Source organism: Vicugna pacos, chromosome 28 (genome assembly GCF_048564905.1).
Source record: "Vicugna pacos chromosome 28, VicPac4, whole genome shotgun sequence".
Classification (NCBI taxonomy): domain Eukaryota; kingdom Metazoa; phylum Chordata; class Mammalia; order Artiodactyla; family Camelidae; genus Vicugna; species Vicugna pacos.
The window spans coordinates 11,020,427-11,032,327 of record NC_133014.1 but is presented as its reverse complement, the minus strand read 5'-3'; the positions used below and the strand labels follow the sequence as shown (position 1 = coordinate 11,032,327).

Genomic DNA, 11,901 nt, shown 5'->3' with positions numbered 1-11,901 from the left:
CCAACACGGAATAAGTGAGAGCTGGAGAGGGCGAGGTTACGTCCAGTGACATCATTCGACCCCCTGGCAAGAGCCTGGTGTCCCTCAAGCCCTGTACTCTTCAATGATACGAGGCAGTAAATCCCCTTATTAAGCCGGTTTCATTTAGGTTTCTGTCCGTTGCCAGGGAAACGCTTGTTGGTGCTCGCTCTGGCCGCCCTCCACGCGTGTTGCCCCCCGCGGGCTCACGGTAGCCGTCGGGCGTGAGACAGCGAGACAGTGACTGACAGGGCTGAACTTTCAAACTCAGAGCTGTCTGGCTCCAAGTCCAGAGCTTTTAAATTCCTGTCTCTAAAGTATGGAAATGAGGACTAGGATAGTGATGAGGAAAGAGCAAATCTGAGAACAATTCTTGAACTGTCCCCGATTTACCAAGCAGGAAGCACTGTGATAGCCCAAGTCCTGCCGTTTTTCCTACAAATGAGGTGACGTGATCACATCTTTACCCCCAGGTCACTGCCCCAGGGACGATGCTTCCTGTTCTCTTCGTTTCTGCCTGTTCGGGATTGGGTGCCGGAATTGAGAGACCAATTTAGCCACTGTGACCAGCCCCAGATGGAAACGCGTCTCTCTGCCTTCAGCAATCCCAGTGAAACAGCCCGGCCCAGACCACGTTTGCCTTGTGGCTCTGCCATCCCCAGGGCGCAGCCTCCTCCGTGTGGCCGAGGATGGCTCCCAACCAGTTTCATGTTCCAGCCAGTGGGAAAGGGGAGAGAGGAGGCAGAAGGCTTGCCTCCTTTTAAGGCCACAGCCTGAAAGTTGGATCCATTATTTCTGCTTAGGATGGAGCGGCCATAACTTGGTCACTCATCTTAAAGAAGGCTGGAAAATGCCTTTTGGGTGGCCACATGACCAACTAAAATTCTTCCAGAAATGGGGTATACCTATCAGTGTCTGCCACAGTCTTAGAAGTAATGTAGTCCGTCTCTAAGGTATAGATAATAGGATGGAGGTGACACAAGGTTTAAAAAAAAACTGCATCAAATGAACAGCCCCCAGTTAGAAGTGTCTCCCACCCAACCCTGCCCCAGATGAGTTCCTAAGAGTTAGGAACATTCTAATCCAAAGCTTTATAGCCTTTCCCCAGTTCCTCCTGTCTTACATCTTCTGACCCACCTTTTCCCCTGCAATTCTACAAGCCGACCCAGAGTAATAATAAACCAGGTTCCATGGTTCACTCATACAGGGCACTCAAAGCCAGAGATACAATGATGACCCAAATGACCTGTCCCCATGGGGCCACAAGTCCAGTGGAGACACGTGTTAAAGAGTCACAGATGTCAAAGGGTGATAATCCTGAGAGAGAGGTCCCTGGGGGAGGGACCAGTCAAGGAGGTGGAGAGGCCTCCTGAGATCTCAGCAGAGGTAGGAGATGCTTCAGGCAGAAGGAAAATCATGGGAAGGGCCCTTTGGCCACCTCGTCCCTTCCTTTTGCCGAGTCTCTCCCCCCACCTCCTCCCCTCCCTCTCCCTCACTCTCACCTCAGACCCCTTAGGGGTCTTCTGCCGGGCTGTTTATTCCCCAGGGCCCCTCCTGCATTCTCTCTACCCTAGGAGGGAATTCTAAGGGTTGATCTTTGTAGTATTAGCTACTATGCCATATTCCAGCATCTTTCCAGAAAAGCGTGCTCCCTGCAAGGGGTCTGAGCAATTTTCCTGATAAAATAGTATCCTCTAGCCCTCGAATAAGAATCTCGTGATCAAAAACACAAGGCCAGGGATACCGGGTCCTTGCCTGGAAAACCTGCCCCTACAAACTCTGGGGTCCAAAAGGCAACCTAGGAAGAAGAACTAAAGGTCTAGAAACTTCTGAAATGCACAGGAGATGTAAGAAAATGACTGCGAGCTCTGAGCACACGAGCTGGTGTCCCTTATTTATCTTCAGATATTCCAAGTTTTCCCCTTGTTTATCCACAGAAAATAAAACGAGTGCACTGTGTCACAGACCAATTCCTTCAAGAGTTCAGTCATTTCAAACATGAAGATATGTCCCCTCTAAACCTTCATATAATGACAGATGGTACCACTAACAGATGAAAAGTGAACTCAAAACAGTGACAGCAGAACAATGGAAAAAGCCCGGGGCTTAACCACGGAACAGCTCCTACTGAAATAAAGAATCCAGTTTTTAAATAATGAGTATGATTTTTTGCAGTTTTTAATTCATGTATACATCAAGTTCAAAGACATCTGGGCTATCTCCTTGACTGTCCTCCACAGTGACCTAGAAAGAACAGTTAGTTAAGGAGGTCGTCTATAGCCATTCAGGTATTGTTTTAGTAACAGAATCCAAAGTGCACAGAAATACTACTTTTAAAAAGAAGTGGATAGAAATAAAATTGGATATGAAATGATGCTCTCCGGGGACCTGGGTAAAACAATTCCACTTGTTACACACGTTTCCAAATGGCCCAGCGGCCATGGGGGGATGCTTTCTGGCGTCAGAGCAATAAATACTCCTTCCTCCTCCCTAAAAGAGAGGTTCTTGGGCTCTAAAATCTGTGACATTTAGGAGATTTCAATAAAGTTGCTTTTTCTCTCTCCCATATTTTCCTTGTTATCTGAAAAATGTCTCAGATAGAAGATGATCTGTGATGCCAGCCCCAGTGCAGGGTTCAGTCTGCCTCCATGCAGCCCTCCTGGTCCTCCTCTGTCTCCTTCCCCTCAGCCTTATAAAAGACAAAGAAAGTTGGTTATGGAAACTTTCTTCCCATGTTCACACAGTGACTCCCAACCAGGGATAGAAAATGTGTCAAAATGCATAGTCTGGGCTGGGATGGCGATGGTAGGGTAGAGAGACCAACACATCCCCAGAGAAACCACAGTTACTGATGAGAGTGTGTCCAGCCCTCTGGTGGACTGGGAGGGAAAAACAGCTGCAAACCAGTGATTAAAGGTTATTAATGTCCTTGGATTTTGAGCTTCTCCTAGGCAGGAGTGAAGTAGCTTACAATTCAGTTTCCACCTTACGGGGCATGTGGGAGGTGCTTGGCAAACACCAGTTGGAAGAACTCACACTGAGCTTGGAGCCAAACAGCTAAAAGCCGCATGAGATGGGCATTTTGAAAATTGAGCCCCAGGAACACCAGGGCAGCAGCAGGAACCCTCCTGCAGGGCTCGGGGCTGCAGAACCAGGCTGGGGGCCGAGTCTGCCCCTCATGCAAGCTGGAGTCTCAGCTCAAAAGGCGGGGAGGCAGCACACACAGCAACAGAGGGGTTGAAGCAGGAGCCCCTATTCACTGTGTTCACGAAAGTTGCCTAGAGAGGAAGCTGGCTGGGGAGAGTATGTGTTCTGCAACCTCTCCCAGGATGGGGACGGATCAGCCAGAAGTGGTCCAGAGACACACAGAGCACCAATACAGTCAGCTCAGCCCCACGGAGCAGAACCTGTGAGTCTGGGCTTGGGGCCAGTGGTCCTCTGCGCTCTCCAACCCAATGTCTCATTTTAAAAATAAATACTTTAATTTCCTCTTTACTATCCTGAATTGAAATTCACAGATAGCATCATTATTATCTCTATAATTTAAAAAAAAATGAACATAATACTCTAACATAGGAGAAATGAAAAGCAATGTATGATAAAATATGTATTTCTACGTAAATACTCAGGAATGATTGCACTTGATGAAATATCTCCCGCAAATCTCCAAAAATGCTCTCTCGGGTTGATACTGCTCCGTTGGGACCCCTGCTCTAGCCCATGGTAGCCCCCAAGTCACCAAGCTCCTTGCCACAGCCAGATGGCTCCTCCCCCCTCCCAACCACTCACCCTCTGGCTGCAGAAAAGAAGGCAGGAGGCGGGATCCAGACCGGTCCATTCTTGCACCACAGCTGATTCATGGGGCATCTGTAGGGACCAATGCAGCGGGAGATGGAGTAGCTCCATCCATGGAGAAGCCTTCCAGGGGTCCTCAGTTATGCATAGACACCTCCCCCTCCCCTTCCAGTCCACGCTCTGCCCACAGCTGCCAGCTTCCTGCCCAGAAAAACTGCAGAAGAGGGAGCCCAGGAGGGTCAGCAGGAGAAGGAAGGTTCTGGCAGATGGACTTCACTTCCTCAAAAATCCCAGGCAGCCCAACAGCATAAAGTTCACGTTTCTTTAACTGTTTCCCCTTGGCTCTCCGGATGCTTTTTTTCCACCTGTCTGGTCTCTACTTTAGCAACAATGTCTAACAGCATGATAACTATGCCTCAGATCCCCAGGTTTGCATCAGGAATTCTCCAGCCCTGCTCATCTCAAACCCCAGAGACAAGATGAGGCTGCACAGTGAGACCACAGCTTTCCCCAGCACGTGGCAGTGTGGTGCAGGGGACTGAGAGCGTCCCCTGGCTTCAATCCTGACCCTGCAGGCAGTCTACCAGCGATGTGGCAGCAAGTTACTTACGTCCTCTGCACTTCCAATTCACCGTGATAAAACGAGGAGGAGAAAACCTACTTTGCTGATTTATATTACCATTCATCAGAATCAATTAAAAACAAAACACCCAGCCCAGCGTAGGAAACATAGCAGACACTCAGAAAAACGGTTCCCTCCCTCTTCAAACATCAGGAAGGCAGCTGAGAGTGGTGAGAAAAGCAGGAGGCAGGAAGCCCCAGGGAACTAGTTTCAAAAAGTCCAGGTCGTTGACTTCAGGTGGTACATCTAAGACAGAAATAATGATGCTCTCGTTGGGAGAACTGACATGCGTGCTCAGGGGAGCTCTGCACTGGTCAGTCCCACAGCCCCGTGGACCCTGTGGTGTCATCACCACCTCCGCTTCCCTACTCTTATTTAACCAAGAAGCATCTCCAGGTCTTCCAGAGGAAAACCAGCCGGAGTGTTTACTGTATCATCTGCTGTTTGGGCCACTTCCTCCGCAGTCACCGTATGTTTACCGAGGGTAGGGGGACCATAGCCGCCCTTCTTGAAACTAGTACCATATTTACTAGGGAAACAGAGATAATGGGATCTCAGCTGAAAGCAGGAGTTACAGCTGCGCAGGAGGAAAAATTTCCTGGCAGAGACACCCTGTCTGAACAACCGTAACCCCTCCCGAGCACTTTTTCAGGTGCAGTTATCAGCAAGGCTTTGACCCAATTGTGTCTGGAGGTGGGAGAGTGGGTCCGGCGACCTGGAAAGCTCTAGGCAGGGCTGGGGACCGGCAGGTCCTGCTGGGGCGGAGGGTCAGAGATGCCCGGGAGGTTGGTGCAGGGACCCACCAGCTCCGGAACCGCGCGGTATAGCGAGCTGAGCGGGTGGCGCAGGAAGTTGAGGCAGGTGGCCGTGTAGAGGTCGGCGTAGCGCATCAGCTGGCTGGAGAAGAGCGTCTGGCGGAAGCCGCAGCGGAACAGGCTGCCCATCGTGCTGTAGCACAGGTCCAGCTCCCGGGTGACTCGCTGGCGGAGGGGCGGCTCGCTGAGTCGAGATCCCACGCCCCCTGGACCTGCGTCTCCCACGGGCGAGCCCACCTGCGGGGCCAGGCCCAGCTCTGCCCTCCCAGGTCTGTCACCGGAGGACACTGAGGCCCTTGCCCACCCCAGGGAAGGGGCTGCCGTGTGGCTCGGCCAGCCCGGGGCTTTGGGGGTGGGGCGGCCCTCCACTTGAGACCCCACTCCCTGCTCTCCTAGGTTCCTGCCTGGCCCCGGAGAGCGACCATCCTGCACGAAACTCGCAGCCTAATTCATCTTCTGATGCCCCCATGGAGGGCTGTCCAGCCCCACTCCTGCCCCCTCAGGAGGCCCCCACCTCATCACAGGCCCTGCTTTTACAGTCTAGAAAACTGGCCCGTACGTTACTCCCAGGGTGACCAAGCGCCCCTCTCTGTGCCTCAGTTTCCTCATCTGTAAAATAAAGGTGCTGATCCCTGCCCAACCCACCTCGCAGGGCTGTGGAAGGATCAAAGGGCACGAAAGGGCTTTCCACTCTCAAGAGGCTCAGCAAAGATCCTTCCTTACTGGTCCCCACTGGGCCCGGGAGCGTCAAGTGGCCTGAGTCCCCTGGACGTGGTCTCTCCTAGCTTTGGTGGCTGCTCAGTCCCACCACAAGGGGACGTTTCTTCTTTCCTGAGATCCACCAGCTCCCAAGCCCTAAATCCCATCTTCTCCGGCCCCTTATCTGGCTGACCCCAGACGCCAGCCGTCCAGTCGGTCACATGAGGACTCAACCAGGGAGGCAGACACTTCTCAAGGTTAAGAGTGGAGAGTGAGGAACAGGAGCCAAGCCCCACAGATCACCCCGCAGGCTGAGCTCAGCCCTTCCCGAGCACACAGCTGTCATTCAGATCACAGGCCAGCAGAGGGCGCCGGCGGACAAGGGCTGGAGGCGCTCCTGGGAGGTTGGGGGAATCGTAACTGGGCTCTGGGGACCCGGGACAGAGCAGATCCTGGCAGGCAGCCCTGAGGCCCGTGCCCCTCCCTCCACCCCACCGGGCCCATCCCCACCTCAGTCGGCATCCTGCTCTTACCTGAATCTCCCTCTTGGTGGAGTGGATGAGTTGCAGTCCGTAACTGCTCCCATCTGTGTGTCTAGTGCAAAAAAAGGCCACGTGACGCAGGAGGAGGGGAGCCAGGCCCCGAGGCTCCAGGCACAACCTCTCGAGAGGGCGTGGGGGTCAGGGGGTCCCCTACAGGCACCCGCCGCGGGCGCCAGGCTGGGTGTGTGCACGTGTGTGAGAGGGTGAGCATCCTGGGTCCATGCTGTGGGTTAGGAGGAAGGGCCTAGAGGTCATAGTGTGAGTGTCCCCAGGGGGTCAGAGGCGTCCCAGAGTCCAGTTTACCAGGGAAGCCCAGCCTGAAACAGCAATTTCCTGACTCCCCTGACCAGGACCCCGCTGCCAGGCCCAGACACGGACTTCCACCCTCTACCCCACTCCCCTCCCTGGGCAGGGGTCACCACCAGGGCTCTCACTGGTACAGGTCTGCCAGGTGCACGTCCATTCTCTTCAACTCCTCCATCCGCTCTGAAAAGTGGACAGGGGACAGCGGACGTGAGTAACAGCCTGCCCACCTGTTCCCAGACCCAGCTCAGCTAGGAGAGGTGAGGGTGGAGAGGTCACTGGGGGTCTAGCCCCCTCAGCTGTGTGCATAACATCCTGGACCCTTTCCTTACGTGGAGTGAGACTCCGCCCAGAGCAAAGCAGGGACCACACAGGACCAGTGGGACAGGTGAGGAGTCAGCCAGGGAGTCAGGTGACCCACCCAATGTCACATGGCAATGACTCAAACCCAGCTCTTAGAAGAAGCCTGCATTGTTTGGGCTCACCGCAACTCCTGACCCCAAGGATACAAGTCATTCCCAGACGGGGGGAGTGTCCCTTCCTCTCGCTGAAATTCCTCAGGGTGGGTGAGGAGGGTGAGGGTCAGGTGAAAGAAACCTCTGACCACAGGACTCTGGAGTCAGGAGATAGGACTGGCGTCTCAGCTTTAGCCTCTCTGGCTGTGTGACTTTGGGCAAGCTGCTTAACTTCTCTGGGCCTCCGCGTCCTCGTGTATAAAAGAGATCCGCTCTCATAAACCACAGAATGGATGAATATGATGGTCACAACTGACCCCCTCCAGTGGAAAGAAGGGAAGATGACGACGGAGCACCACAGGCCAGCGCCTCCTGCCGGCCCCCCATGGCTCACCTTTCTCTCTAGCCCAGATGCCCAGCTCCCTGGACAGCTCAGGAACCACCAGGCAAGTCCGCCAGCCCTGCCGCTTCTTAGACTTGAGAATGTCCCCAAAGATGTGGTCCCCGATGTATAGGATATCCTTTCCCCGAACCCCGAGCAGTTCGCACACCATGTCTGAAGAGCCTGCGCCACCAGGGGAGAACAGGCCGGCTCACGGCCCTTCCCAGACTGGGGACATGGGCTCCCAGGTGAGGAAGGTGCCGGTGGAGGGACGGGGGCAGGGTAGGAGCCAATACCTCCCGAGTAGACGGCATAGTGCTGGTGGGGCCCGGTGTAGGTGCCCACGCGGAGCTTGCCCGAGTCCTGGAGGGGCAGAGGGGCGCCCTGGTCAGACAGGGCAGAGGGCTGGGAATGGCAGGGGTAACCATGGGGTGTGGGAGGAAGGAGGCGGCAGAGGGCCCTGAAAGGATCCCCTGGGTCCCTGCCTCCAGGGACAGACAGACAGCTGAGTAGCAGCAGCCAAGGGCAGGGCAGGCCTGAGAGGCGGGCGCCCTCCCCACAGCACGGTCCACGGGTCCAGGTGGTGGAGACTCAGCCCATGCATTACCGTGTTGACCTGTCTCAGCACCGTTCCCTCCGCAAAGAAGCGGGGCTTCTGCGTGTCCACCACGATCAGGTCAAAGTAGGACCTCCAGGGTCTGGCTGGGGCCTCGGCCTGTGGGGCAGGCGGGGGGGAGCATGTGCAGACATGGCTCAGCCTGGAAAATCTGACCCGCCAAGGCTCACAGGTCCTCAGCCAGGTCTCCTGCCCCTGACCCACCACACCCGCCAGGGTGCCTGCCCGGGCTCAGCCACGCCCTGGTCCGGGGAGAGCCGGCCAGCTCCAGCCCTCCCATCGCGAGCCCATCCACGTGCTTGCTCCTGCCTCTCAGCCGGATGGGACAGCCCAGGCTCAGGAACCAGGGAGTCTGGCCATCCCAGCATCCCCAGCCACGCTGGCAGGAGGAAGAGCTCAAAAGGTATTAGTGGAGGCGTGTTGGATGTGATGTGGGCTGTGTCAGCCTCCAGAGCACCTCAGAGCACAGAGAGCCAGGGATACAGGATGACAGCACAGTCCCCGAGGAAGCGCCCTGCTCACCCACATGCCTACTGGGTCATCACAGGGTGTGTCACTGTCCCCTCCCCTGGGCAGGCCACAGCATCCTCTCACCCCTTCCTCATTCACTTCCACTCCATCCAGCCCCTCCCCAACTTCTGAATTCACTGCTTCCTCCAAGGCCATAAGTGGCTTTCTCCACCCCTCCAGGCTCCTCCCAAAGCCTGGCAGAGGTCACCAGTCTCTCACCCACTGGAGACGTTCCAGCGGGCCCACCCAGCTGAAATGACGCCTCACACACTCAGCTCTTCCTCTGGGGGAGGGCTGACATGGGAGAGGCCATCAGCCAGGTGGTCTGGCCCAACCTTCCCTGCCCTTGACACAGCCTTCCCCAGCCAGGCCCCTGGCACTCACCTCACCAATGCCAAACAGGTAGGTCATGATGGCCTGGCGGGGACAGGGCAGGAGTCAGGACACCCAGCTGGGTTGGGCCAGGGGCCACTACCTGCCACTGCCCTCTCCCACAGGACACACTGGGGGAACCACAGGACACACTGGGGGGACCACAGGAGCAAGATGGCAGGGAAATTGCTCGTTCCACCGAGACCTTAAAAGGCCAAGAAATGGATCCAGGCAGTGCGGGTAGTGGGGTCCGGGTTCCTCCCCACCCTCTCAGTGTTTCCTGCAGTGCCTTAGCTTCCCCCTCCACCAGGCCAAGAAGGAAGCAGCTCTCTGGTTCAGAGGCTGAGGCCGCACGCCTCCATACACACACTCACATCCGTGTAGTTGTAGCTGCTGTTGGTGGCCAGGAACACCTTCCCAACCTCCTTCATCTTGCCCAGCAGGACAGGGATTCGCGCCTAGAGCAGAGAGAGAGGAGCGGCCTCCAGGGGTGGGGCCTCCCCCAGCTGCCCCGGGATCCTCTGCTCAGGTCTCAGTGCCCTGGGCTGGGGGCTCCAGGTCAGGCAAAAAGGCCGGGAGCAAAGCCAGGGTGCAGAGCTCTGTGCAGATCTTGAGAGAGGAGGCCAGGGAAGGGGGAGCAGCCCCACTGCCCTGGGGAGGAGGGGGCAAAGGGACAGGCTTGGTCATGACCCTGGTCTGTGGCCACTCACATCCCTCTCCACGTATTTCTCCAAGTCCTCCAAGGTCTTCTCCTTGAGACAGCCCTGCAGGAGGGAGCAGAGCCCCTGCACACCTGCCCCGGGGCTTGCATGCAAGGTGGGGGGACCAGACCACCGTCCTCAATGAAGAGGAGCGAAACCCTATGAGGGCTGGAGGCCTGGGAGGTGGCCTGGGGCCTGGGCCACTCACCGAGTGGTGGACATTATCCATGGCATCTGTCACATCCTGGAAGAGGCTTCGAAAGGACATGAAGAGGTTCCCATGCTGATAGCCAGTGTCACAGCTGGGTCAGGCCAAGAGGGGACATGGGAGGCTGAAAAGGGGCCTGAGGCGACCATCAACCCTGAAGCCCTGCCAGACGGACTCCTCCAGCCACACGGAGCCTGACACTGGGCTCATGTCCCAGCCCTCCTGGGAGGGGTGTCACCCTGGGCTGAGGGTTACCCCTGGGGGCATCAATTACAGGGTTGGGGGCCCCACAGTGAAGGCCTTCCAGTGGGGCTCCTGGAGCCCCTCAAACCCCTCAAGAGGACCCTCCCCCCCTTGGCGGGGTCCCCACTTCAGGGCGTGGCCCTTGGGCAGCCGGTCCAGCTGGTCACCCAGGGCTGACCAGCGCACAGAACGCACTTGGTGTATCTGGAGCAGCCGGAGAAGAAGTCCACCAGGCAGGCGTACAGGTAGGTTTCTGGGGTGGGGAGGCTCGTCAGTCACTGGCTCAAGGACCAGGCAGCAGCCCCCAAGGCCAGAGCGGGGCCGCAGACCACCTCCTCCCCCACCCCCATCCGGGCCTCACCAGGCAGGTTGAAGAGCGTGTTGAGGACGTGGAACCGCTTCAGGTCGTCCCTCTGAATGAATTTGCTGGGGTAGAAGCTCCAGATCTCCGCCCTGGGGAGGGGGTGGGCGGGGTGCAGCGATGCTCCCTCCGCAGCGCCTCCCAGAGGCCGGGCCAGGCCCTGTCATTCTTTCCCACCTCCACTCATCCCTTCTCTCCCTCTTTATCCCCCTGGCAGCCGAGCCCCTGCTGTGTGCCCGGGTCACCCCCTCTCCCGTCTTTCCTCCAGCATCCTTGCCCCCCACCCTGTCCCTTACTCCGAGAGGAAGGAGAAGCCGTGGGCGCCCAGCAGCACGTTCCCGTGGGCGTCCACCTTCAGCAGGTTCCCGTAGAGCGAGTCAAACACCAGCCCCCTGGGAGAGGACACAGAGGCTGTGGGTGGGGTGCCAGGGCCGGCGACCAGGCCCAGCCTCCCGCCCAGCGAGCTCCCGCACCTGGTGGGGAAGGCGGGGTCGTAGGTGTAGCGTAGGATCTCGTGCGGGTACCCGATGCTCACCAGGCGCTCCAGCAGCAATTTGAAGGCCAGCATCTCATAGGCCGGGGACTTGTAGGCTGCGGACCCAGCAGACTCAGGCCCTTTGGTGCCCACCTCCTGCTCCCCCAGCCCCAAATTCCCTGCGCTCCCTCCCTCCCTCTGTACCTGCCAGAGTATAGTCCATATCGAAGCCGAAGCAGCGAATCTTCCCCAGCGCCAGGCTGCGGTTGACAAAAATCCTGGAGGGGGAGGTCGTTGGAATCAGTCCTCCAAACCCCAAGACCCAGGGCCTGGCTGGATCTGAGTGTGTCTGAGCACACGTGTGTGAGCGTGTGTATGAGTGTGTGCAGGGCTCCGTCTCACCGTGGGAGTGTGCTAGGGGCATCCCTGTGAGCGAGGACGGGCGGCTGTCAGAGGGGGTGTCAGTTTCCTGAACAGGGTCACCGCGTCCAAGTTCAGAGATGATGTGTTTGCCAGAAATGGGCAGCACGTGTCACCAAGTCAGCGTGTGTAACGGGGAGAGACCCTCCCTCCCTGCTGAGGGTACACAGTCAGGTTTCCATCTGACGGGTCACTGCCCACCTACAGAAGGATGTCCCCTTGTGTGTGCGAGTGATTGCCTGTGTATCGAGTGTCATCATAGCTGTGTCTTTGAAAGTCACTCTTGGGTCTCCTGTGTTGTAGAGGTTTTTATCGAGATCCCCCCTACCTCCATCCCCAGTGCCCATCTCACCGCTGGTGCCAG

At 56.9% G+C, this 11,901-nt stretch overlaps 1 protein-coding gene across 1 annotated transcript; it reads right to left on the bottom strand.

Annotated features, from left to right (window-relative positions):
* Positions 1-3,004: 3,004 nt before the first annotated feature.
* NT5DC4 (5'-nucleotidase domain containing 4) lies at positions 3,005-11,395 on the bottom strand. The gene is made up of 16 exons (XM_072951585.1): positions 11,322-11,395; positions 11,116-11,233; positions 10,939-11,034; positions 10,643-10,734; positions 10,477-10,534; positions 10,039-10,132; positions 9,840-9,893; positions 9,504-9,587; positions 9,142-9,174; positions 8,239-8,346; positions 7,928-7,994; positions 7,644-7,814; positions 6,926-6,977; positions 6,483-6,543; positions 3,808-3,885; positions 3,005-3,187 (listed from the first exon to the last, which is right to left on the bottom strand). Exons 1-16 carry the CDS (start codon positions 11,338-11,340, stop codon positions 3,005-3,007), a joined length of 1,368 nt encoding a protein of 455 aa, XP_072807686.1. The 5' UTR covers positions 11,341-11,395.
* Positions 11,396-11,901: the final 506 nt, after the last annotated feature.